The sequence below is a fragment of the Cadophora gregata genome (genome assembly GCF_030347475.1).
Source record: "Cadophora gregata isolate MNR1 chromosome Unknown scaffold_11, whole genome shotgun sequence".
In the NCBI taxonomy this organism is placed as follows: domain Eukaryota; kingdom Fungi; phylum Ascomycota; class Leotiomycetes; order Helotiales; family Ploettnerulaceae; genus Cadophora; species Cadophora gregata.
The window spans coordinates 709704-731167 of NW_026695934.1; the positions used below are offsets into that span (position 1 = coordinate 709704).

General features: G+C 48.6%; 6 protein-coding genes across 6 annotated transcripts; 2 read left to right on the forward strand and 4 right to left on the reverse strand.

Moving 5' to 3' along the window:
* Positions 1–6: 6 nt before the first annotated feature.
* On the forward strand, positions 7–3722 carry ONS95_002325 (uncharacterized protein; the record flags this gene model as incomplete). Its single annotated transcript, XM_058495577.1, has 2 exons — positions 7–1647; positions 1734–3722. The coding sequence occupies exon 2, from the start codon at positions 3039–3041 to the stop codon at positions 3720–3722; it is 684 nt and encodes a 227-aa protein (XP_058354305.1). The 5' UTR covers positions 7–1647; positions 1734–3038.
* A 674-nt stretch (positions 3723–4396) lies between these two features.
* MIC10 (Mitochondrial inner membrane organizing system component) lies at positions 4397–4782 on the reverse strand (the record flags this gene model as incomplete). Its single annotated transcript, XM_058495578.1, has 2 exons — positions 4397–4597; positions 4702–4782. 2 exons carry the CDS (start codon positions 4780–4782, stop codon positions 4397–4399), a joined length of 282 nt encoding a protein of 93 aa, XP_058354306.1.
* A 261-nt stretch (positions 4783–5043) lies between these two features.
* Positions 5044–9806, forward strand: ONS95_002327 (uncharacterized protein; the record flags this gene model as incomplete). The annotated part of the gene is made up of 9 exons (XM_058495579.1): positions 5044–5079; positions 5138–5385; positions 5433–7397; positions 7444–7679; positions 7735–8006; positions 8056–8168; positions 8216–8895; positions 8946–9124; positions 9171–9806. 9 exons carry the CDS (start codon positions 5044–5046, stop codon positions 9804–9806), a joined length of 4365 nt encoding a protein of 1454 aa, XP_058354307.1.
* Positions 9807–9864: 58 nt separating this feature from the next.
* Positions 9865–12300, reverse strand: ONS95_002328 (uncharacterized protein; the record flags this gene model as incomplete). The annotated part of the gene is made up of 4 exons (XM_058495580.1): positions 11822–12300; positions 11674–11748; positions 11167–11541; positions 9865–11080 (listed from the first exon to the last, which is right to left on the reverse strand). Exons 1-4 carry the CDS (start codon positions 11917–11919, stop codon positions 9865–9867), a joined length of 1764 nt encoding a protein of 587 aa, XP_058354308.1. The 5' UTR covers positions 11920–12300.
* Positions 12301–15655: 3355 nt separating this feature from the next.
* On the reverse strand, positions 15656–16986 carry ONS95_002329 (uncharacterized protein; the record flags this gene model as incomplete). The annotated part of the gene is made up of 2 exons (XM_058495581.1): positions 15656–16399; positions 16660–16986. The coding sequence occupies 2 exons, from the start codon at positions 16984–16986 to the stop codon at positions 15656–15658; spliced, it is 1071 nt and encodes a 356-aa protein (XP_058354309.1).
* An 804-nt stretch (positions 16987–17790) lies between these two features.
* On the reverse strand, positions 17791–20931 carry ONS95_002330 (uncharacterized protein). The gene is made up of 2 exons (XM_058495582.1): positions 19334–20931; positions 17791–18520 (listed from the first exon to the last, which is right to left on the reverse strand). The coding sequence occupies exons 1-2, from the start codon at positions 20064–20066 to the stop codon at positions 18228–18230; spliced, it is 1026 nt and encodes a 341-aa protein (XP_058354310.1). The 5' UTR covers positions 20067–20931; the 3' UTR covers positions 17791–18227.
* Between the last annotated feature and the right edge of the window lie 533 nt (positions 20932–21464).

The following is a 21464-nucleotide window of genomic DNA, read 5'->3' on the forward strand; positions in this document are numbered from 1 at the left end:
TCTACAACTTGATATAAATGGAATATAATACAAGATAATATAAAATGGACAATTGTGTGTCGACTACCACTGATGTGTGCACGGAGTATCAGATGGGAGGACACGCAGACAGACGATGGCTATGGCTGACATGATCTACAAAAGCAACGGCACATCAGAGAAAAATGTCAAGCTGGCGGCGTTAGCCTCTGGGCCGCATGCTGGACGACAGCGACCCTTCCCCTTCCCCTTCCCCTTGCCCTCAGCAGCGCATCAGATTCAGAGCACGACAGAACAAGCAGGATGTACAGCGTATGAATACAGTACTGCAACTCATACAGCAGTGTTGTGCCTCACGAATTTTCCAGCCAACTACCGCTCGTCTGCCAGGATGCGATACTGAAAGGCGTATCAGATCTCCGAGACCTGGTTCATTGTCAAGTCTTAAATGTCCGTGAGTGGTCAGCAGCCTGGTAAAAGGGGAGCGTTTCAGTCGGGCAGAGCCAGGAGCCAGCATCAGATCAAAAACGTCTTTGTCCATCAACCAAGACTATGGCACACATCATCTCAGTGGCAAGTGGTGACTGGCAGGGACTCCCGCGAATTCGATCCAGCGCCACTCTCCGTCTTAAAAACAGTCTGTCTGGAGATTCTTCGATGCCTGTCCAAGCTGGCGGAGCGACATCCGAGTTCCTATCTACATACCACTGCGATTTCCAAGCGAGAGGAATCCACGGACATCTGGCATGCTGACGATATAAAATGAATGCTAATTGCTGCATCCTGCACTAATATTTCCGAGCATCGTCGGATTCAGGCACAAGTTCCCAAGAGGGACTGGATGCGGATAGAGCCCTGTCCAATAGCGCCATTAACAAAAGGGTACCTACCTGCCATTACCTGCATATAAAATTGAGGACTTCAAACCATGTCCATGTTTGCCCTGGAAGGTTTGTACCTCAGTATCAAGTTATCATCAGGAACACCGCTTCCCAACATGATGGACAGATCGACATGAGCCGTTGACGGTGTTGTTCTGCAGCAGATGTTCAAGGTTTCTGATCGTCCACCTTGCCTTTCATCTTTCGTCGTTCGTCTGCGTTACTGGCTCTGCTCGAGCCCCTTCCTCGGCTTGCATGAGCTTTGTGAAACAGAACTGTACGTGGTCTGCAGAAACCCCATGTCCAGGGATGGCATCGTAACTTGGAATCAAGCACAGCCAATTATCGCATTAGGACCAAGGGTGAGCCTTTGCGCGCCCATGGGGAGTGGTCAGTGGTGGCACTGGTGTAATCATTGCAAATCAAACATATTCGACAAAGGCAAACGCAATTTTGGCTGGTACGTGCTTGAAAGTTTTCCTCAGCTAACTTATCGACCCCTTTACATTTCGAGACAGTACTACTTTAGTATCCCGTCCTAGCAAACCCCCCTTTTCCTTAAACAGCGCGACCAGGTAGGCAAGCAAAGCGAGCCTCACCATCAACCCTTCCAGAAACGTTCCATCTCATCCTCCTCCACCAGACTCGCCACCACAATAATAATCACCATCTCATGTTTCACTTCCACCTCCCTATATCAAGTTCTCTATACCTCAATCCAGCGCCATCATGTGCGCTCAGTAGTGGATACAGAGCGGCGGCACAAGCACTAAAAGTCAAAAAGGGGGTGGGTCTCTTCTTTGTCCACCTGGGCAAGCGCAAGCCTCAGACTTCCTCCCGCATGTTCCACTCCACCTTCTAATTTCCTTCTAGAACAAATCTTTCCGAGCCGCTTTGCTTCTTGGGCTTCATTTTCATGCGCTATCAAGAAAAAGGAAAGGCACCTCGATCAGATCATCCCTTTCCACCTGACTTCATCTCATCTCAGATTGATCAACAGGTAAGGTAGGTATTCATCGTTGGTCGATTTAAACCAGGGTTGGAAATCTCGCTCTTCAGAGCTGGTGGAGTACTGAATCTCGCTTCTTTTACTTATACTATGCTTCATCCACTTCACAACACAACAGGCAATGCAGTGCAAGCAAGCAAAAAAAAAAAATGTGTATTTCTTCCTTCAAATACCGAACACCAAAGTGTACAAGCGTGCTGGCAGTTCGTATACGCAGTGGAGCCCCGGCTACAGTTCCCGCATTGGGAGAGCGAGTGCGCAACATCGGCCTTTGTTCACAATTTGAGATGCTGGAATGAGACATGCGCATGTTATACCTGCGTACTTAAGTTATTTAGTAGTAGTATGCAGCCTCCCGTGTACATGTGTCATTTGGTATTCTGGGATTACATCACTTTGAAAGAAAAAGGGCTTTGGTGATACAGAGGGGCGTGGTGTTGGCTTGTTCCCGGGACTAAAGTGATCGTTCTATTTCTGCTGGACTTTTCAGACAATGATGGGAGTACCTGCCCTCGCTGTTTGCAACAAGTTCAATCAGGATGTACCCCGGCATTGTCAAAGGACTGAAGTGCTCTAAGATGCCATGGAGACAAAACTACCACTACTTTCTTGAACCTTCTCCTTCGCTCCAAACGGATACCGCTTCTACTGGTGTTGCCTGAAAACATGGTCTGAGCAGCTAGGTCCAAAGCTCTCGGGAAGTGTATTTGTTTTGTAATCATGATTTGCTCTTTATTGAGTCGAGCTATCTTTCTCTCATAGCTTTCTGTTTGTATCAACGGACCAACGGTACAGGCAAGCAAGCTGTAAGGCTGAATCAGGCTAGTTATGTACTTTCGTTGTCATATCGGATCCAAATCCAGAATTCCTCTCGCTAAAGTTCTTGTTCGTAACTTCCCATCCAGAAGCATACCTATCTACACTCAGTCTGAACCTATGAAGCTATCATGAAGCTGGCAAGTGCCACCCATCGTTCTTTCCAAGATAACCAGGTCGTAGATCCATGGGTTGGCAAACATGGAATTCTGTCACCCAGGTGGTGCATTTCCATTCTTATCCATTTCCTAGGCGTCAATATCACAACCTCACAACCTCCCTATTAACCACAACAAAGTCGAAAACTACCACATACTCAATTCCTATCCATCTACAAGCACCGAGGCACTAGAATGTCTGCGCACCATCACCACAGCCCTCTCACCCCTCAACCCAAAACACCCACCTTCCACTCCCGCATCAACCGTCACGCTCTCACCAGCAGCAACTCACCTACCAGCCCCTCACACCACCATCTCACCCCCTCAGAACTTCTCATCCTCATCTTCGCGCTCGGCGTTCTCGTCGCCCTCGTCTCATGGCTCGTCTGGATCATGGTCGAGTTCTGCATCACGTTCGTGAAAGAGAAGGTCGACGATATGGATTTTGGGAAGAGAATGCGTAGGGATAGACATAGGGCCGAGCAGGCTCCGAAAAAGGCGCTGGATGCGGGTGTGGTTTTCACGAGGATGGGACTTGGCGGGTTGGCGGAGATTGGGGGGAGGATCTTTGGGGGAAGGAGGAATGGAGAAAATGGACATGAGGGTCATGGGGAGGGGTGTGAGGAGGGGAGAGGACTGTTGGGTGAAGAGAGGGAGGGTAATGGTGCGAGATGTGGGTATGGTATTTTTGATGGCAGGCAGGGATATGGGTATCATGAGGGGATGCTATATCCTTCGGGTACGGGACCGGACAGATTGAAGTATGCGGATGGAGCGAGTGAGAGTAGTGGTTGTGTTGGACCGTTGCATGGTCACAGGGAGGAGTGTGTTGGTGAGTGTACGCTTCAGACTAGAAGACGCAGTCGGGAGTCGTAAGGATACCAGACGAGCGCTTTCCAGAGCAAACGGGATGAAAGGAATAGGAAAATGAAAAACGAAGCTGGAAGCTGAGAAGCAAGAATGAATAGAACGTAATAGTTATGAGACTGTTAACCAGGCGTATCGATAGGTTAGAAGCTTTTGAGGACTTGCCCAAAAATCCAAGCCCCCTCTAATATCGATATACTGTGCGAAGAAGAGTAACTACGCAATCAACACTCTCCATAACAAGCCAATTAGATTTCTCCCAGCCATATTCAGCTTGATCCAAGATGCCATCCCCTCACTTCCACAAGTGTATCTCTATGCCTTGTACAGTGAGGCTTTTGCCCCATGACAGATCGTGAAGACCGAAATACCGCTGCCCGGATGAAGCGTAGACCACTGGGTGCTGGATTCCAGAGACATCAAGCCAAACAAGACAGAAAAAATGTCAAATGCACCGAAGTGAGCGAATAGCAGCCGTTCCGGAGCTACTTGCCTGGAGACAACCCAAGCCCATCTCCCAGCATCAGTCACACGACAACAAGCCAAACGGCATCGATAGAACCAGATGTATTAACCACGCCCCAGCATAAAGCCTTTTGTACAATCATACACCTCCATCACTGAACCCATCAAGCCCATCCATCCATCCATCCCTCTATTCCCCCTTCCAAGTATCCCATCCCTCATGGTCGTTGAACCCTAATACCCTCCTTCCCCGTCCTTAAAAAGCTGCCATTACACTCCTCATAAGCCCTCCCAGCACCGAATCCCAAACCGACAAATGCAGGCCACGCTCTCCGCTTGAAAAGGAGTACCGAGAAGACGACACCGAAGGAGAGACCGAGAGAGGAGCGGATGAGGAGGGAGGAGAGGCAGCGATCCCACTGTAGCAGATATGCATTAGCCCCAATTCATTTTCCATCCACCGCAAATAATGCCCTCATTTCCAAATCTTCTCTGGCAGGAGCTGGCAATAGGGAGAACCAACCTTCTCGTTCAAAAGCGTCTCGGAAACAGGCTTGCTTTGGCGCGCAACCGCCGCGGGAGGAGGAATTGACGTCTCAGGCATGATTCGATGATCCTAATATTCTCTCAACACAATTTCTCAACCCCAATCCAAGCAATTGACCTACCTCGATATATTCTTGAGCTGCAAAAATAGGGTGTTTGGAGCTGTGTTGTCTGTTTGGGCGTCTCGAGCTCCAACCCGGTTCCTGACGATTCTTGGGTTCGGTGAGGGAAGCCGCTGGATTGGGAATGGTGTTGTATTCTGCCGCATTTTTAGTGTGGGGAGGATGGGAAAAAAGTTCGAGGGAGCTGCAGATGGCAGATGGGATGTAGGACTTGCGCTTTGGATGTAAATATGGTATGTTCAGATCTATAGTATTTGATGGAAGAGTAAGATGGCTAATCACGTTTTGCAGACGTCCAAATCCCGCGCTGCGCAAGAGCAACTTGCGCTGTTGGAGAAGCAAGCCGCACCCTTTGAGGACCAACTTGTGGAAGCTGCGAAGTTCATTGGGCTGGGTTTGGATACGGTCTGCCAGTCTTCGAAAGCTGGAAGTTCTGGCGGCGAAGAGGAGGAAAGAGTCGTTTCATACTATGGCAGAGAAGAATGGCTCCTAAGGTGGCTCTTGAAGAGACTACAAGCTCCAAGTGATAATATTCCCAGGTGTGTAGGTAATGTCTCCCAGAAGTACACTTGCTGATATGGTGCAGGAGAACTCCTCAATCATGGAGGCTGTTGTGCTTTCTACTGCGGAGTATACCTTTGAGAAGTGCTGCCCGCATACTGGTCGAACGACAGTTTCTCTCGATCGTACGGCGCAGTCTGGAGGAAGCACAGAAGTCTGCAAGCAACACTGCACAGGCAAAATCAAATTCGGAGCCCGGCGCGACCGAAAAAGATACAGTGAAGGCTTCGAAGAAGAGAAGAAGGTCTGGAGAGCTGGTGACAGAATCTAGCCCCTCTGAGACCAGCTCGGTACCGAGCCTACTTGACGCCATATTCTCCGCATTGAACTGCGTGGTACAGAATACGACAGCTATATCACATACCCTGGACCAGGAACGGTCTTCCGTATTTTCAGCAGAGTATATGAAGACGGTTATCAGGACCACTACTGAAGAAGCAGCTACTATTCTGGGATTGTGGCTTTCGCTGTGCCATGCTGCTCATCAGCAGGGTGGTGGCACCGTTTCCACCGAAGCATGGCTCTCTCCATTCGTAGAAGTCTGGAATTCACACATTACAGAGGATGCACCTCATCTCCAATTCTCACTTCATGCCACACGACCTCTATTGAACCTTCTTCGATGCTCAAAGGATGACAAGTTTCCAGCGTCCTGGCTCGAGCAGTTAGAGATTCTGGTGGCACGTAATATCGTGATACCAGCCAAAGCTGATAAGTCGCTATTTGAAACCTTGACGAAAGCATCTGTACTGCAAAACACAGACAATGCACCGTTACTGTTCGGCATAGCCATTCGGTCCGTTCCCCCAACTGGTTCTGCCAGAAGACGGAAGGCCCCAGATGAGAAGTTCTTACAGTCTGTTTTTGGTTCGCTGAAGGCTTCGATATCATATGTTAAAGGGGATAATGGAAAGCAGATGTGTGAAATGATACAACTGGCAATCAACCACAAAATAGACCTGGATCTTACGGTGTTGCGAGAGATCACCTCTGAATGTGCAATGGCGGATTGGGACCTTCTGGCTACCATCATCGAGCTGGATGCAAATGTGTTTCTTCTGGGTGAAGGCACAGTTCTACTGGAGCAGCTTCTGGAGGCCATAACTAAAGCCTCATTATCTGAGACATGGTCGGATAATCAAGAAAAGGTTGTCTCAGCAGTGCTGGTACCGCTCATGCGGGAGTTCGCCAAAGCCCGCGACCTCTCAGGCTTCATTCGGCACTGGTTCTCACAGATCGTTGCCTACGAAGCACTGCGAGATGGAGCTGATGTGGCTCTGTTCAGCGCTTGGGAGGACGAAACCCTCCGAAGTGAACTCCAGAAGCTCATGGAGCCGTCGCTGAACGTTTCCCAGATTGTCAAGATCCTAGACTGGCTATCTGAAGAGGTTTCGGAACATCCGAATGCAGTTTGCGTCATTCTGGAGGCCATTGCTGGATCCGTCTCTGGAGAAGAGCAGGTGGTTGATGCTATCAACTCCCGGTTGTACCACATCATGTTTGATGACGAAGCTGCAAAAAAGCTCTGTTTGAGGTATAGATGGCGGTCATGGAGGATCATTTCTCGTACTCTAAGCTGGATTCAGATGGGAGATTTGAACAAGCTTGCCTCGCTCTGGGAGAAGCAGGCGAAACCGTTCGACTCGCTATTGAAGTTCTCCAAGTCCGAGAGCATTCTCAAGTGCAAGCCCAAAGAGAGCAGAGGTCTGGAGTCCCTCGAAATATTCAGGTTCACATGTTCATCATGGACTGCTGCCACAAAACAGAGAAGGTCTATTGTTACACTACAGTCGTTGGATAAACCAATCATCCTTGGTCTTCTGCGAGCTCTAGCCAAAGACGTGACTCAGCTCGTAGTCGAACTTCAGGCCAACAAAGATCTCGGGACTGAAAATTGTGGCTCGAAGCAGAATTCTTTGCAAAGAGCCAAAGGATGGATGACTTGGGCGCTTATCCGATGTCTGTTCATTGAACATCCCGACGTGCTTGTGTGAGCATTTCTCTTCCCGTCCGTCACAGCCTAGCTAACATTTCAGACTTTTCCTTGAATCGGAAGAGCAGCTCCTTGCAGCAATGCTGGAACAAATTTTCTGGATAGCATCGGCAACTTATTCAGATAATAAGGTTACTTCAGCTAGCAGCTGGCTTCACAGTAACCCAGAAGCTTTTCAAGAAGTTTGGAGACTGTCTTTACGTGGAGGAGTCTCGACTTTAAGAAGTGACATTCCGGACAACATCAACAACCCCATTTTCACCCATAAGTCACTCAATAGTAAATGGCTCCTCTTATCATCTTGCTAAACCGACGGACCACTGACTCTTTGCAGAACTTTTTGTTAAGACGGTTCTGGATCACGAATCGAACCTCAGCAACCCTTTGCTCAAATTTCAAGGCAACAATGCATTTGCCATTTGTAGTCTCAATGACTTGACTGTTGATGAGATTCCCAAGGACTTCAGAGGCAGGATTATGTCGAGCTGGCTGCCGGCCGATGAAGGCGAGGAGACTGGCAAAGGGTTTTCGTATGGATCGACTGTTCTAGACAACGGTGTTCTCTTCTTAAAGAGGAAAATAATGTACCGCCCCAAGCTTTACGAGGTAAATTCTTCGAGTCCTGTAACCAGAATTGATCACTAAGTCGTTACAGGACATGAAATTCCAAGGCCTCATCGATATGGCGGATACTCTTGCTGAGGCAGAAGTCCCACACAGATCCCATAATCTGGCTTCACTGAAAGACCTCACCCGGCTGACGATTTTGTAAGCTTACTGGTCTCTTCTACAAAAGTCGTTTCTAACATTTTCAGATCTGCGCTTTCAACATTGGATCACCCGCGAAGCAGTGCTTATATATCCGACGCTTCCAAGAAGATTCAGAAGAAAGTCAACAAAGCTGCAGAGAAGAAAAAGCATCGGCTGAATTTTGCTCTCGTCGCTGTATTTCAAGTTGTATTAAGCGCCTGTAGTGTCAAGTCAACTGCCTTGGATGATTTGGATATCATTAAAGGAGATGACCTGGATGGCCTGACCTCGACTTTCAAAGACTGTATTCTTTCTCAATTGAAGGACACTCTTCGCAAGTTTCAGAAGGAGAATGACAGCAATTCTCTGCTAGTGCTGAGTATCATGGATGCCCTTTCCACGCTCGGCATAGCTGAGTCGGGGCTTGCTGGACTCGAAGATGCCGTAGACGCTGTTGTGGGCTCAGTTGGCAAGACGGATGAATGCTTTGGAGAGCGTCTGCAGACTTTCATGGTGATACATGGTCCCAAAGCTGACGGCAAAATATCTTCCACTCAATTGAGCGGGTCTGTCACCGACGTGTACTCTCGAGAATCAATCATTGCTCGGACAGATGCTGCGATTGTAGGATTAGGTAATGAAGAGAAGCTAGACCTACTCCAAGAGTTGTTGGGAGAAGATCTGGGAGGCCTTAAACAGCTAGACAAGTTACTAGCTGCGAGACAGATCATCATATCGATTGAAGGTACTTTCTGCTCAAGCCTGTTCTCTCTTACTCCCACTAACATTGTACAGATACTCGGAAACCAAAGAAAGAGGTTCGGCCTCTGGATGATTCTGACGACGAAGAGGAGGAGGAGAGCTTTGATCTGACAGAAGCATATACAATTCTCGCACTATATCTGAGACAATGTACTGATGTCGTACAATTCAATATCATCAGCGAGACCCTAATGATGATGCTCGAAACTAAGGTAAGTCATCTCTCCATAGCGCTGATGCCAATCTAACAACGCTTAGCGTCACAATATATCCCAGTACAACATCGACGCAACACTCGGAAGCATCACAATTCTTTGCTCCCCAAAAAGCCCAAATCTTCACCCTATTTACATGCACCTCTGCTGGCTCATGCAATCAGTACTGACACACCAACGCCTGAAATTGAAGGGCCACTCTCATCTCACCCAACAAACGCTCCAGTCGCTCCTCCGTTGTCTCTTTAATCCCCTCCCACACAGCAACGCAAAGACCAACAAATTCGGTCTCCCACCGCCTTGGCTCATCCCCACCTCTCATCAATTGACAGCCGCCCACGCCGAAGCCTTCACCAAACTCGTACTTTCAATCTGCGACCCCACAGTCTCAGTAGTGCAAGGGAACTCCAACACACTCACGTCCGAGAAAGACAAAGCTAAGCGAATCTCGGCGCAGTATATGAAATTTGTGCTTCAGGATTATGTCCGCGGCCAGCTTGAGATGAAGATGCTGCCCGAGGTTAGAGAAAAGATGATTCCAGGTCTATATGCAATATTGAACTGCTTCACGGAGGAGATTAGGGACGCAGTTAGTGCGGAGCTGGATTCGAGTGGCAGAGCGGTGTTCATGAGATTATATGCCGACTGGAGGAAGTTTGAGAAGCCAAGGGGGTATTGAGGGTATATCTTGTCGATTTGAGGCAATTACAATATCAAGCCCGCTATATACAGTTTCATCACCATTCAATGACCGTACTTCTTATCTCCCCAGTCCCGAGCCTTGCCAATTTTACCACCAGGCTCCTCTTCCAATTATCGACTTTCAGATCCACAGTCCTGCACCTGGCTTCTTCGGGAATAATCCCATTCTCATCCATATACTCCTCCTCGATCTCCATTTGCCACTCAGTAACAGCAGCCATACACAGTGCATCCCAGAGTCCCTCCTTACACTTCGTCTTCCTCAACAGCATAATACATTTCCTCCGAATGGTTGGCTCACGACACCATTTCGCTACAAGACGTAGCGGATTCACGATCCCCATATCGAACATATACAGATCACGCTGTGCGAATAGAGGATCATCTGATATCTTCTCGGCGAGATCGACGACTGAGCGGTACGTAGGGGTGAAGTAATCGAGCGGGTAAGAGAACGAGGAAAGCAGCATGACTTGATGGGTCTGGGCTTCGATTTGCAGAACAGCAGCTGCCACCCAATCTCGACTGCCTTCTACTAGGCTTTCGAACAGCGGAGTAAAGGCCTTGAACCACCTCAACAATTCGCTCACATAGCCTGAATATTCAATGCGTAAAGCAGGCGGTGCTGATGACGGGAGCAGAGTTTCTGATTCCGGGCGTACAGTTACTGTTCCTGTCTCGGTACCGGTAGCGATACGTGTCGTTCGTGTTGAGGACCCGTTCTCTGGCGCGGGATACATGCCTGCTGTTGAAGCGATGAAGTGTGATGTACGTCGTTGGACGAGTTCTAAGTAGACTCTTGACTCGTGGATGTCTGTGAATCGATCCGGCATGTTTTGGACACTTTCTTCGCCTTCATTCTTCATTTCCATGTGGATCGATGCAGGTCTCGGATCGATATAACTCATAATCTGCAGATCCATGCGGCTAAAGACAGCAACGAGTTCATCCTCCACAACAATATTGAAATGGCCTTTGGGCTGATGCATCGGTCCTGATGATGACGATTCGGTTATCAGCTGTTTATTTTTCGAATTGAGCCAATCTTTGAAGATTTTGTGGCCGCTCACGCTGTGTGTGAGTGCTGAGAAATAATTCCCTTGGATACATTCGAAACAGACAACGAGAAGACAGGCTATAAGGGCATGGTTCAAGCCTTTCTCGCCTGCTACAAGATTTTCTCGCATCTGTGAGACGGCAGTACCGTACTGGCTGAGTGCGAATCGGTAGCGGGGTGTGATGACCATGCCACTGTTTAATTGTCAGCACTACCTATCACTGAGGTTCGAAATTACATGAGCAGAGATAGATGTATTAGATACTTCAAACTAGCTTACCTGGTAGCAAATTTGTCCTCTTGGAATTTCCGCCCACAACCTGACAAAGCACCAATTGCGATCAACGCACTGCAGATGAATAGGGTATCGTAGGATGCTTGAGGGAGGAGACATTTCCACAGATCCGATTTGAAAAAGCCTGGAAGCGAGTTGCTGGTATTCTCAAGGAAGTGTGCATAAGACTGGTAGTGGTCGGGCGATTTGAAGGATTGGGTTGCGATTGATCGATGAAGAGGTTGAAAGTCGCTTGGATCCAAATAGGATTGAGTGCCAGGCGAGTCCTTCAGGAGCGGAAGGAGTGGTCGAGAAGTCGGGTCCGCTATGGGTCTTGGAGCATCTTTAGGTCTCCTCGGACGATATCTTGGAACGGCATATCTGGTTATATTAGCTTTTACTGCATTCTCATCTAGACGCTGAACTAATGGACGGGACTGCCTCTCAAAATGCCGAAACGCATACCAAGAAATCAAACATATACTTGGAAACGATCATACAACAATTACTTACCCCTCACATCTCCCCCAGAATTTGAGACACCTGAGACAAGCCGGTTTGGTCTCATCGCATTTGACTCTACGCTCCCTACTCAGGAGAATCGATTAGCAAACTGCTCCTCAACTGACTATCACATGACACTAGGGTCTCCGTTCCGTACTTGCACGTCAGACAGCCAGTCCGTACTTTTGGCGTTCCAGCACGACTCTTCCTTTGAGGCTTGGTATCACTGCTCTGAATCTGCTGTAATGTTGCCATTGTAATCGTTCAGTGACCAAGCCTTTTTGAGACAGGCATAAGCACAAGAGCCTGCAGTCTTGGCCAAATATGTCCAAGCGCGGGTCAACACGTCTTGAGAATCCTCATATTAGAAAGGGGACACAGGAAAGAAGCCAAGGAGACCTCTGTGTCCATTATCAGGCAAAGAAGAACTCTTTTGGGCGCAATGTGAGGTTCAATGGTCAGTATGTCAGCTTTTGGCGTCGAGGTTGATGTTCACACCCCTGCTGTGGCACAGCTTTCTCAGACCTCACGTAAAGGGGCCACCAATAAGAAGTGTCTCAAGACCGTTGCCAAGTTAGACTGTCTCCACCTTGATTTCCAGGAACACATTTACCTTCCCTGGATGTTCGCATATTGTGCATGAATATCAAATTGTGAGTTTGGCTTAGTTTGGGTGCACTGGCAGGTTGAGTTCAGGGGGGATTTCCCGGGAAGCCATCAAGCGAGCTTGATTTGAATTTACTGTGGCCAACCATGTACCAGCATCTCTCAGACGACGCCCAGGATTCACCATGAAGGTGTGGATAGGAGAAAGCCAATTGAGGTAATTCTCGCGAAGAGGGAGAACTTCAGAAGAACAGATTACAAGTACGTATTCGTCTCAAAATTCGACCAATCTCCAAACCGGGATTAGAACAAGGAAACATACCTCTGGCATAGCACGGCTTACCTCGCATCACTAACCGTTTGAAACGAACGACTTTCGTCCGAACATCAACATCAACATGCATGCCCCGCCTGTTCCCCCTCACAAGGTCAACACCCCAACCTACTTTACAAATCAACCAAAAGTCTAAATGAGGTCATTTTCCAGATGATAATGCGCCGATGGAGATCTGCGATGTGCAACAAAAGCTAGTTTTGACCTGGAAGTTCTGGGCTGAATTGGTACCTAGGGTTGGATAAGTGTCTCGAAAGGTGGTATCGTCTTGGCGACTTGGTTCCGAGGTCCTCGCTAAGCCAGAATAAACAACCGTACCTGCAGCAAGATGAAAATGATTCTGTATACCGCAAGGACGGAAGCCCTCAATAAGTTCACGATCTCTCAATAGAACTGAGTTACATACTCAGCTCCTACTGACTAAGCAACAGGCTTCATTGACGTAGCCATTGTTACCCTGTGCAGTGGGGAAGCTGTGGAGCATCGGAACAAAAAAGTACATGCAACAGTGGGTATTCGCTGGTGGTCACCCACCCAACTACTAATCCACCGATTTGAAGTTTGTGTATGGCAGAGCGGACGGGATGCCCAGCTTTCTCCAATCTATGGTCGCATGTGTTGGGATTTGCTTTTCTACATGTATAAATGTTGTCCGAAGTGGGCAAGGCCTTGAGTGCAACCTTCGCTCTGTCGTGTCGCTGGCCTGGGAACTCACTACCTTAAGTTGTATTGGATCACCTTCTTGATTGTCAGTTTGAAAGATCGAGAGAACCAAAAAGTACACATCGTGGCGCTAAGAGTGTTTGTCGAGCAGCGGAGGAAACTCGCTTGCATATCTCGGCTGATCGGTTACAGGCAAACGCTACCTTTGATGTCTTTTGTCTCTAGCTATCTTGTCCAGTGTCTCTCAATTCTAATCTATGTTCCGAAATCTCTCACAAATTCTTCACAAATGCAAAATAGTAAAAATATAAAACAAGGCTCGTTATATTGTTATGCTAGTAAATCTTGGTCATGGGGACGGACAGAGGATAATATAAAAAGGAAAATGAACAAGACTTACTTCGCAAGCAGAGCCAAAACTCTTACTCCTACTCTAGGAAACCAATCATCTAGACTCCTCGCTAAGGACAATCTCTTTACATACCAGGACGATCACCCACTTGCTCGACCTTAACGTCCCCCTCAAAAACGATACCCGCCACCATCTGTCGTGCCATATAGCTTTTGAAATCATCAAGCGTATACTGCAGCTCTGATGAAGTGGACGTATCTGAACTAAAGTTATCTTCAGATTCACTTGAACGTGTATCAGATGTAGGCGGAGTCATTATCTCTAGCCGCTCTTCAGTTGCAGAGGGCTTTTGTGAGAACGTATCGGTCAACGCAAGCTCGTTAGCTCGCCATGGTTGATCAGCTGTTGGAGGTGGCCTGATAGGAAGTCCATGACCAGGAGAATGCCTAGTAGTAGGAAGGTGTGAGCTACCAGGGGATGTCTTTCGGGGAGAGCGCTGCTGTGGAGTTTCGTATGGCTGCTGTGGAGTTTCGTATGGCTGCTGTGGAGTTTCGCATGGCTGCTGGATAAGAGCTGCTGGGGCAGATTGTCTCCGTCCTTGCGCAGGAACCAACGTAGGCGATTGTGAACTCACAAGATGAGTATCTGAAAAAATTGAATGATCAAAAGCAGCGCCCTGTCCACCAGGACCTTCTTGAGGGGCGTCATAGGCTTCAACAGCTGGTACGTGCCGCAACTTTCCCATACTTCGTGAATCTAGGGGAGCTTTGAAACGAGCAGCAAATTGTCGCTCTGCGATATCAATGACTTCGTATATATCATCGTATCCGTTATTGAAAAGATAACTACAGAACTCTTCGCGGCTGATCGTACTATTACCATTGTTCCATGGACCTGGAGGACAGGGGAGCCGCTCGGCATTGTCGCACAACACCAAAGTTGTCCAAGGTGCGTTTGGGAACGTATCGGGATTGAACCCAGGTGGCAGAGGAGCAGCTCGCTGTCTCCAGTCAGCCTCTTCGAGAATCTCACGCCGGCGAGAGGGAATTGTATGAACCATCGTGGAGAGGATTGCAGGGTTGGAGATCTGTGATGATTTATGGTAGTGAGGATATGCACCTACAGAAGTAACAGTGGTATTTCATGCAATTTATAGGAATTGGAAGTTTCTCTGTTTGGTAGAGAATTGTGGCTCAATCGTATGGCTGTCTTAAACGTTCGGTAAGCGAGAAACAACAATAAAGAATTCCATTATCTTATTCTCCTGTCTTCAATTACAATGAACAAAGACAGGTACTATTAGACAAAGAGATAAAACCCTGGATTGATTTGATCAAGGAGAACACGATATTTCCGAATAAAATTGTTTATGAAAATCATGCCGAGGACATACCACGGTTCAAAGCGCCAATAGCACCTGCAAGAGAAATCATCTACAAAGCTAGTTCGATTATTATGACAAGATAGTAACACAAACCTAGATCAAACAAGAGAAGTTCATATTTTTGATTAACGGATTTGGGGACAGGCTTGACGTTATGCCTGTATTCTCGATCTAGAGATCTGATGTGTCTTCGACCTGCGTCTTCTCGACCCTGACCAAACACAATCCTGACAAACACCGCAGGAATATAATCAGGTTAGTCAAAGTATCTTGTTCAGAAACCATACAGAAATAGTAATTTTATATTTGCATATATGATTCGTTTTCCTCAGGAAGCTAGATCATGCATGTCGCATTCCCGTCATGTTCGCGATACTTCGACAGCGGCTCTTGCACAAAGCACAAGTCTGACCTCGTCGTACCAAAACTATAACGGTCTTTGGTAAAAAACTTGTAGCAGATTGGAAGCAAATCTTTGGTAACAGACACCCATATATGCATGAACACAAACACTGAACTGAATGAATATAGACCAAAGTTCCAGTCTCTTCCCAATCTTCCAATCTAGCCTCCAAGATCATACCATAGTCCCACCGTCAAATCTCAACCAAAGTTACCAACATATCTAAATCACCAATCTAAATCTCACCGACTAACCAACCACAAATCCCAACTCTCCTTCCTGCCCTTTCACCTTGCCCCCATCAAACCCCACCGCCTCATCCGGCACCCCAGGCAACTCATACGCAATCCCCACACTCGCCAAAACCTCCCCAATCCCCCCACCATTAGCAAAAACATACCACCTCGCAAACCTACTCTCCGGCTGAACCGTCCACTCCGACCCAGCCGGCACGAAAACCGTCTCATTCGGCGTCGCCACCTCCTCCTTCCCATCAACCACCAACCTCACACTCCCATCCACCACAAACAGCGCATGATGCGTACTCTCAAACCTCAACTTCCCAACCTGCGACTCCTCCACAAACAGACTCGTCCCCTGAACCTCATAGATACTAAACCGTCCCCCGGACTCCCTCCTCGTCGCAAGAGGCCTAACGACCGTGCCTCCCACCACGTACTTCTCCCCCTTCCCACTCCTCAAGAAATATCCTCCCCTCTCACACTTTCCCGGTAACTTCTCATCCGTTTCAGGGTCCCAAGGTTGAGGGTCGAAATGGGCTTTTTCCCGGACGGGGACCATGTCGAATTGTTCTGTTGCGGCGATGAGTTTGGGGACTAGGACTTCGAAGGGATTTCGCTTGTCGGTGGTGGGGAAGAGGGGTCCCGTGTACGGCTCGCCGATGAAGCGGAAGAATTCTTCCCAGCCGCCGGGGATGATGAGGCCGATGAATTCGCTGTGCGAGGAGGTGACTTGGTATTGGTGGATTGTGGTCTGGGAGGTGGGAATTAGTGATACTGTATGACATATGTGTAAGTGAGCAGCGGGGATGAGGTTGTTGTTGTCTCTTTCTTTCGCTTCTTTCGTTCCGAAAAGACGAGTTCAAAGAGAGACAAAAACACGCTGATTTGAAATTCTCAAATCTCAACTTTTATATATCTCCCCTAAACTCCTCCCTACTCACACCAACCCAAACTGAAACTCCCCACCTCCAAAATTCCATCAAATTCAAGAAGAAATCCACAGAAACTCACCGGCGGCACACTAGCAAAATCCCCCTCCCCCAACGTCCTCGCCTTCTCATCCGCCCAAACATTCATGCTCCCCCGCAAACACAAAAACACATCATGCGCCTCGCGATGGAAATGGAACCCGATCGGCTTATCGTATGTTCCGCCCGTACTGACGATCGCGAAGGCGTTGGCTGTCTCTTTGCCGGTGACGAGGAGGCGCATCACTGAGTTAGAGGTGGGGATTGTCCAGAGCTCGCCGGAGAAGGAGGGGAGGAGGTAGGGCGTGTGTGTGGTGGAGGGGGGTGTGGTGAGGCGGCTCATTTTGGGGGGCGGCGGTGTTGTTGTCATGGTGAGGTGTGAGAGGGTTGGTGTGTGAGGATGAGTATGACTTTGAGGAGATAGATGTGTCCGTCCAGTGAAGTATCCCCAGCTCAAAACTTTAAAGCGTCCAAAATCGAAGACTGATCAATAAATGCCTTCCAATTCAGCACAGCGAGCGTGAAAGTAAGTTTGCGTAATCAACAAGTCAAGCAAAATGCACAGTATCTCAGTAGGTAGCTCAATTCCTTTCCACTCCTTCCTCCTCTTTAGAAGACGAGGCCCCGCACATTATATACAACCACCTCCGTCCCCACCTTGGGCCCCTTGCCCACCACGTCCCCAAGCAACGTCTCCAAATGTCCACATCGACTTTTCAATAGTGGACGGACCTTGCTGTCGAAATTCAATATCTGGAAGTGGACGGTTCGCAGGCCAGACGCGTATTATTTAGGCGGCGCATGCGGGGATGATGTGGACGGCGAGTGTCGAGATCTGGTCGGTGGCGGAGAGGATCGAGATGCCGAGAAAATGTGGTAGGGTCGTATCGATATGTCCCTATAGAGAGAATCTGGAACGTGTAAAATGGATTATATCGGATACGGAATTCGGTTTGATAGGAAAGGGGTTGTCCTTGAGCAGTTGAAGTGAGGTTGAGATGTGGACGGATTTGCCCCTAGCCGAAGCGAGGTGACCCCCACTTCGTGGGTGGTTCATTCCAAGAATCATCGATTTCTGATTCTTAATTTCTCCTCCCTCCTCAGTAAAACAACTACTGAATTAATAGAACATTCAACCACAGGAGAGAGGAAAACAAGGTCTTTATAGTATGTTGATGGATTTTTATTTCTCTATCCATTTCATCCCTCCCTTATGTCTGGGAGGACCATGTGTACCAAGTCGTCAGACTCTTGAGCCCCTTTAAGGACAGTATCATACATTCCTCATTACCACCTCCACCAACTATACCAGCCCTGCAGGACATTCAACTCCATGTGGTGTATCCAACCATCGTCCAGCCAGTACAGCCATCTATCACCCAGTCTAATCGACCCCGAGCCTAGAAAATTCGTCTGCGCCATGTACTGACAAACTCTTCTAAAGCACAGGCCGTAAAACTCATATTTCGTCGTGATTAAGGAGAGTCGTTAGTTAGTATTTTCCGGTCCCCAGTACGCCACGCTATGCAAATGCACCAATCAATGCCTGTAAATTCAAATATGCAACCAACCCTCCCTATGCTTGACCGCAATTCGCTGACTGTTCGTCGATTATAAAGCACCGGCGACCACCATACCCAGTGCTCCTACAAGACCGCTCATTCCCAAAGTCTTGATTGAGGCTCCATTCGTCTGGAGGCTTCCCTTGGCAGTGCTGGTTCTAGCCGGTGACCCATCTGTCTGATCTGCCTGTCCTGCTACAACCGTAACTCGGGTGACAGTTTCGACTGCGCCGTTGGCCAAGGTAGTCGTGTAGATGGTTTGCTGAGTAACCGAGCGTGCCGAAGTGGTTGTTGGGGTGTCGTCTGTGCTGGCGTCCGTAGTTAGAGTAGATGATGGTCGAACTGTTGCCACGTTAGAGGACGGTCTTCTTGTAGATACTGATGATTGGGTGATAATGGAAGAAGTAGCACCTCCGCGTGTTGATGAAGATGAAGGAGGGAGAGGGTTCGACGAAGGAGGGAGAGAGTTCGCGGTGGAGGGAGTAGGAGACGCGCCTGAAATAGAATTGTTAAAAAAGTAACCTAAAGAAGATGACACGGCAATTGTAGAACTTGAATTACTCGGTGACGTGCAATCAGGAGAAACAAAAACGGATGGTATCAAAGTGTTATTCTGAACCGGGCCATAAGGAACCGGAACCGCGGACGAATTGGTTACCAAGCTATTATTCTGGATCGGACCGTAGGTAACCGAAACCAGAGAAGTAGTAGGAGCCGCAACGTCGCGAGTAGAATTGGAGACAACTATCTTGTTTTGAACCGTAGTATAAGAAGCCAAAAAGGTGGTAGGAGCCTGTGAAGAAGAAATATTGAAACAAGAGGCAGAGAAATTAGAAACAACTGAGGTATTCTGAATCGAAGGATAAGGAGAAGGTGTGATGGGCGGAGCATACGCCGGAAAGGAAAGAGTAGGAGCCGTGGTCTTGTTCTGAATCGTCGATATTGGAATCGAAGTCAGGACCGGAGGCACGTAAGTGAAACTCGGAGATGCTGTACTAGTACTCGAGTCGCTCACGTTTTGGAAGAGAACATAGGGCGCAAAAGAAGGTAAAGTCGTCGGCGGCACGGAAATGCTGTTCTGTACGTGGCTCACATACGACGGAGTAGGGAGCGGAGGGGCAAAGGGATAAGCGGCGGGGCCACCATTAAACGTACCATTTGTTGACTGACCTGCCGATGTTGACGGCGGAGGAGCTGCTGTGGTTGGAACACCTGTGGTTGGCTGTTGTGTAGTCGAAGCCGTGGGTTGGGTCGTGGGTTGAGCACTGGGTGGTGTCGTCGGGGTGTCAGATGTAGTGGGGGTTGGATCAACTGCAGGAGGAGTTGTTCTTGGCGAAGTAGTTGGAGGAGGAGGAGGAGGCTGACTTGTCTCTGAGGTCGTGGGAACAACAGTCGGGGGTGAACTAGTCGTACTTGGTGTAGTAGTAGGCTCCGCCACACTATTCGACGTTGTCTCCGTGGTTGTAGTTGTATTGCTTCCAGCCTGTCTCTTCGCCAACTCCACCAAGCTTATGGCAACCTCTGCGTTCTCCTGATGAACTACCTCCATTGCGGTCCTATCCTCCTTGAAGATACCATGTCGATATTTGTCCTCTGCGACATGAAGCACATTATGGAGAGCTGAAGAGTCGACTGAGTTCAAGAGCTCCTGGAAGCGTTGTCTGTCCGCAGAAGATATCGATACACGAGCAATTGGGTGTCCTGGATTCCCATTGGTAGATGCTACGGCGAAGGCAATGATAGCTACCGCAAGTAACATGAAGGTAGCCTGACGAATTCGTAACATCTTGGAGGACTTTGGTTGGGAAGTTTGAGCCTCCGTGTAGGGAGCGGCGAGAGTATATACAGCCTTCTCGGGGTCTTGTCTTGAAGTATTAGCTGGATCCATTGTAGCCAAGGTCTTGGAAACCGGATTATCGCAAGGGAGTGGATAGAGGGAGTGGTGTATGCAAAGCTGTTACAGCTGAACGACAATGAACGAATGAGGTGGATGGTCTGACGGACAACCCTACGGATACAACTGATGACGACCAATCCGATCCAAAGTCCCGAGCGAGAGAGAGACAATGGCAGCGGAAGACCGGGCAAAGCAGTCAATTGGGTTGGATGGGGTGAGTTGTAATGGGGCGGATGTGCAGATGCAAAGAAGAGGAGAACAAAGAGAAAGGGAAGCTCTCTGCGCGAGGATATAGCTCTCTCCAAGGCAGAGGCAGGAAGTGCCTAGCTTAGTTCTGCCTGCCCTTGCCCTTGCCCTTGCCTAGGCACAGTAGTTGCAGTTACAACGGCAGTGAAGTGGAGATGTAGCGACGCGAGGCTGGGAGGGATGAGAGAGGGACAGGGAGAAGGGGAGGGGGAGGGAGAGGGAAAAGGCATGCAAGGTAGGCGAGCCCAAGTCTCCGACCAAGAAATGTCGTGGTGAGGCAAAGGCAAAAGCAAGAGCAAGAACCGAGCCCACTAAAACGGCCAAGAATCCCGGTCAGGATACGGGTTGTGGCAGGGATCCCGCCCGCAGAACCCTGCAGCCACGTCCAGCGAGCCCTGCTCACTGCTCACTGCTCACTCTGCGGTCTGGGAGCAGGAAGGACGAAGAGGGCAGGAAAGAGATGAGGATCGTATGACGATAAACACCAATACAGTAGCAAAGAAAACCCTGTGCATACCAGATGTCCAAGGATACTTTCCTTCTTTCTTTCTTTCCTTCCTTCCTCCCTTCAATGCTTGTTTCCAGGAATGGCGGATAAATAATAGCGGTGAGGTATTTCGCTCCTTTCGGCGTTTTCTTCTCTTTTCGTATCTGGCTCTCCGGCTGACTGACCATAAACTGACAGACAGCCTGGCAAGCTAATAATGGCGCGGAGTGGGACTTCAAGGTCGAGCTCAGTACGGCAATTTTATGTATCGGAAACGAAGGTGGTGATCGAAGCACGTCTCTGAGAGAAACAGAAGTTGAGCGAGTGTATGCTACTGTGTTTTGTATGGAAACGAAACGATTGTGACGAGGAGAGCAGAAGAGGAAGGAGAAAGGGTTCAAGAGAGTCGGAGAAACTTCACGCAAGGTAGGGATTGGGGAACTTTTAATACTCCCCCGACTCTACTCAACATGAACGAAGCCGCACAAATGGTTTGAGTTCCGGCAGTCGCCACGCAAGATACGCTTTTATTTTCTAGTGCTGCATGACTCTCCTCCCTTTCTCTGGTCAATAATAAATCTCTTGCTTCTGGCTCTTGAGTGGTTTTGTGGATGGGCCCTGGTCCCGGTTGTGCATCGCAAGTCCTCGATATGCAG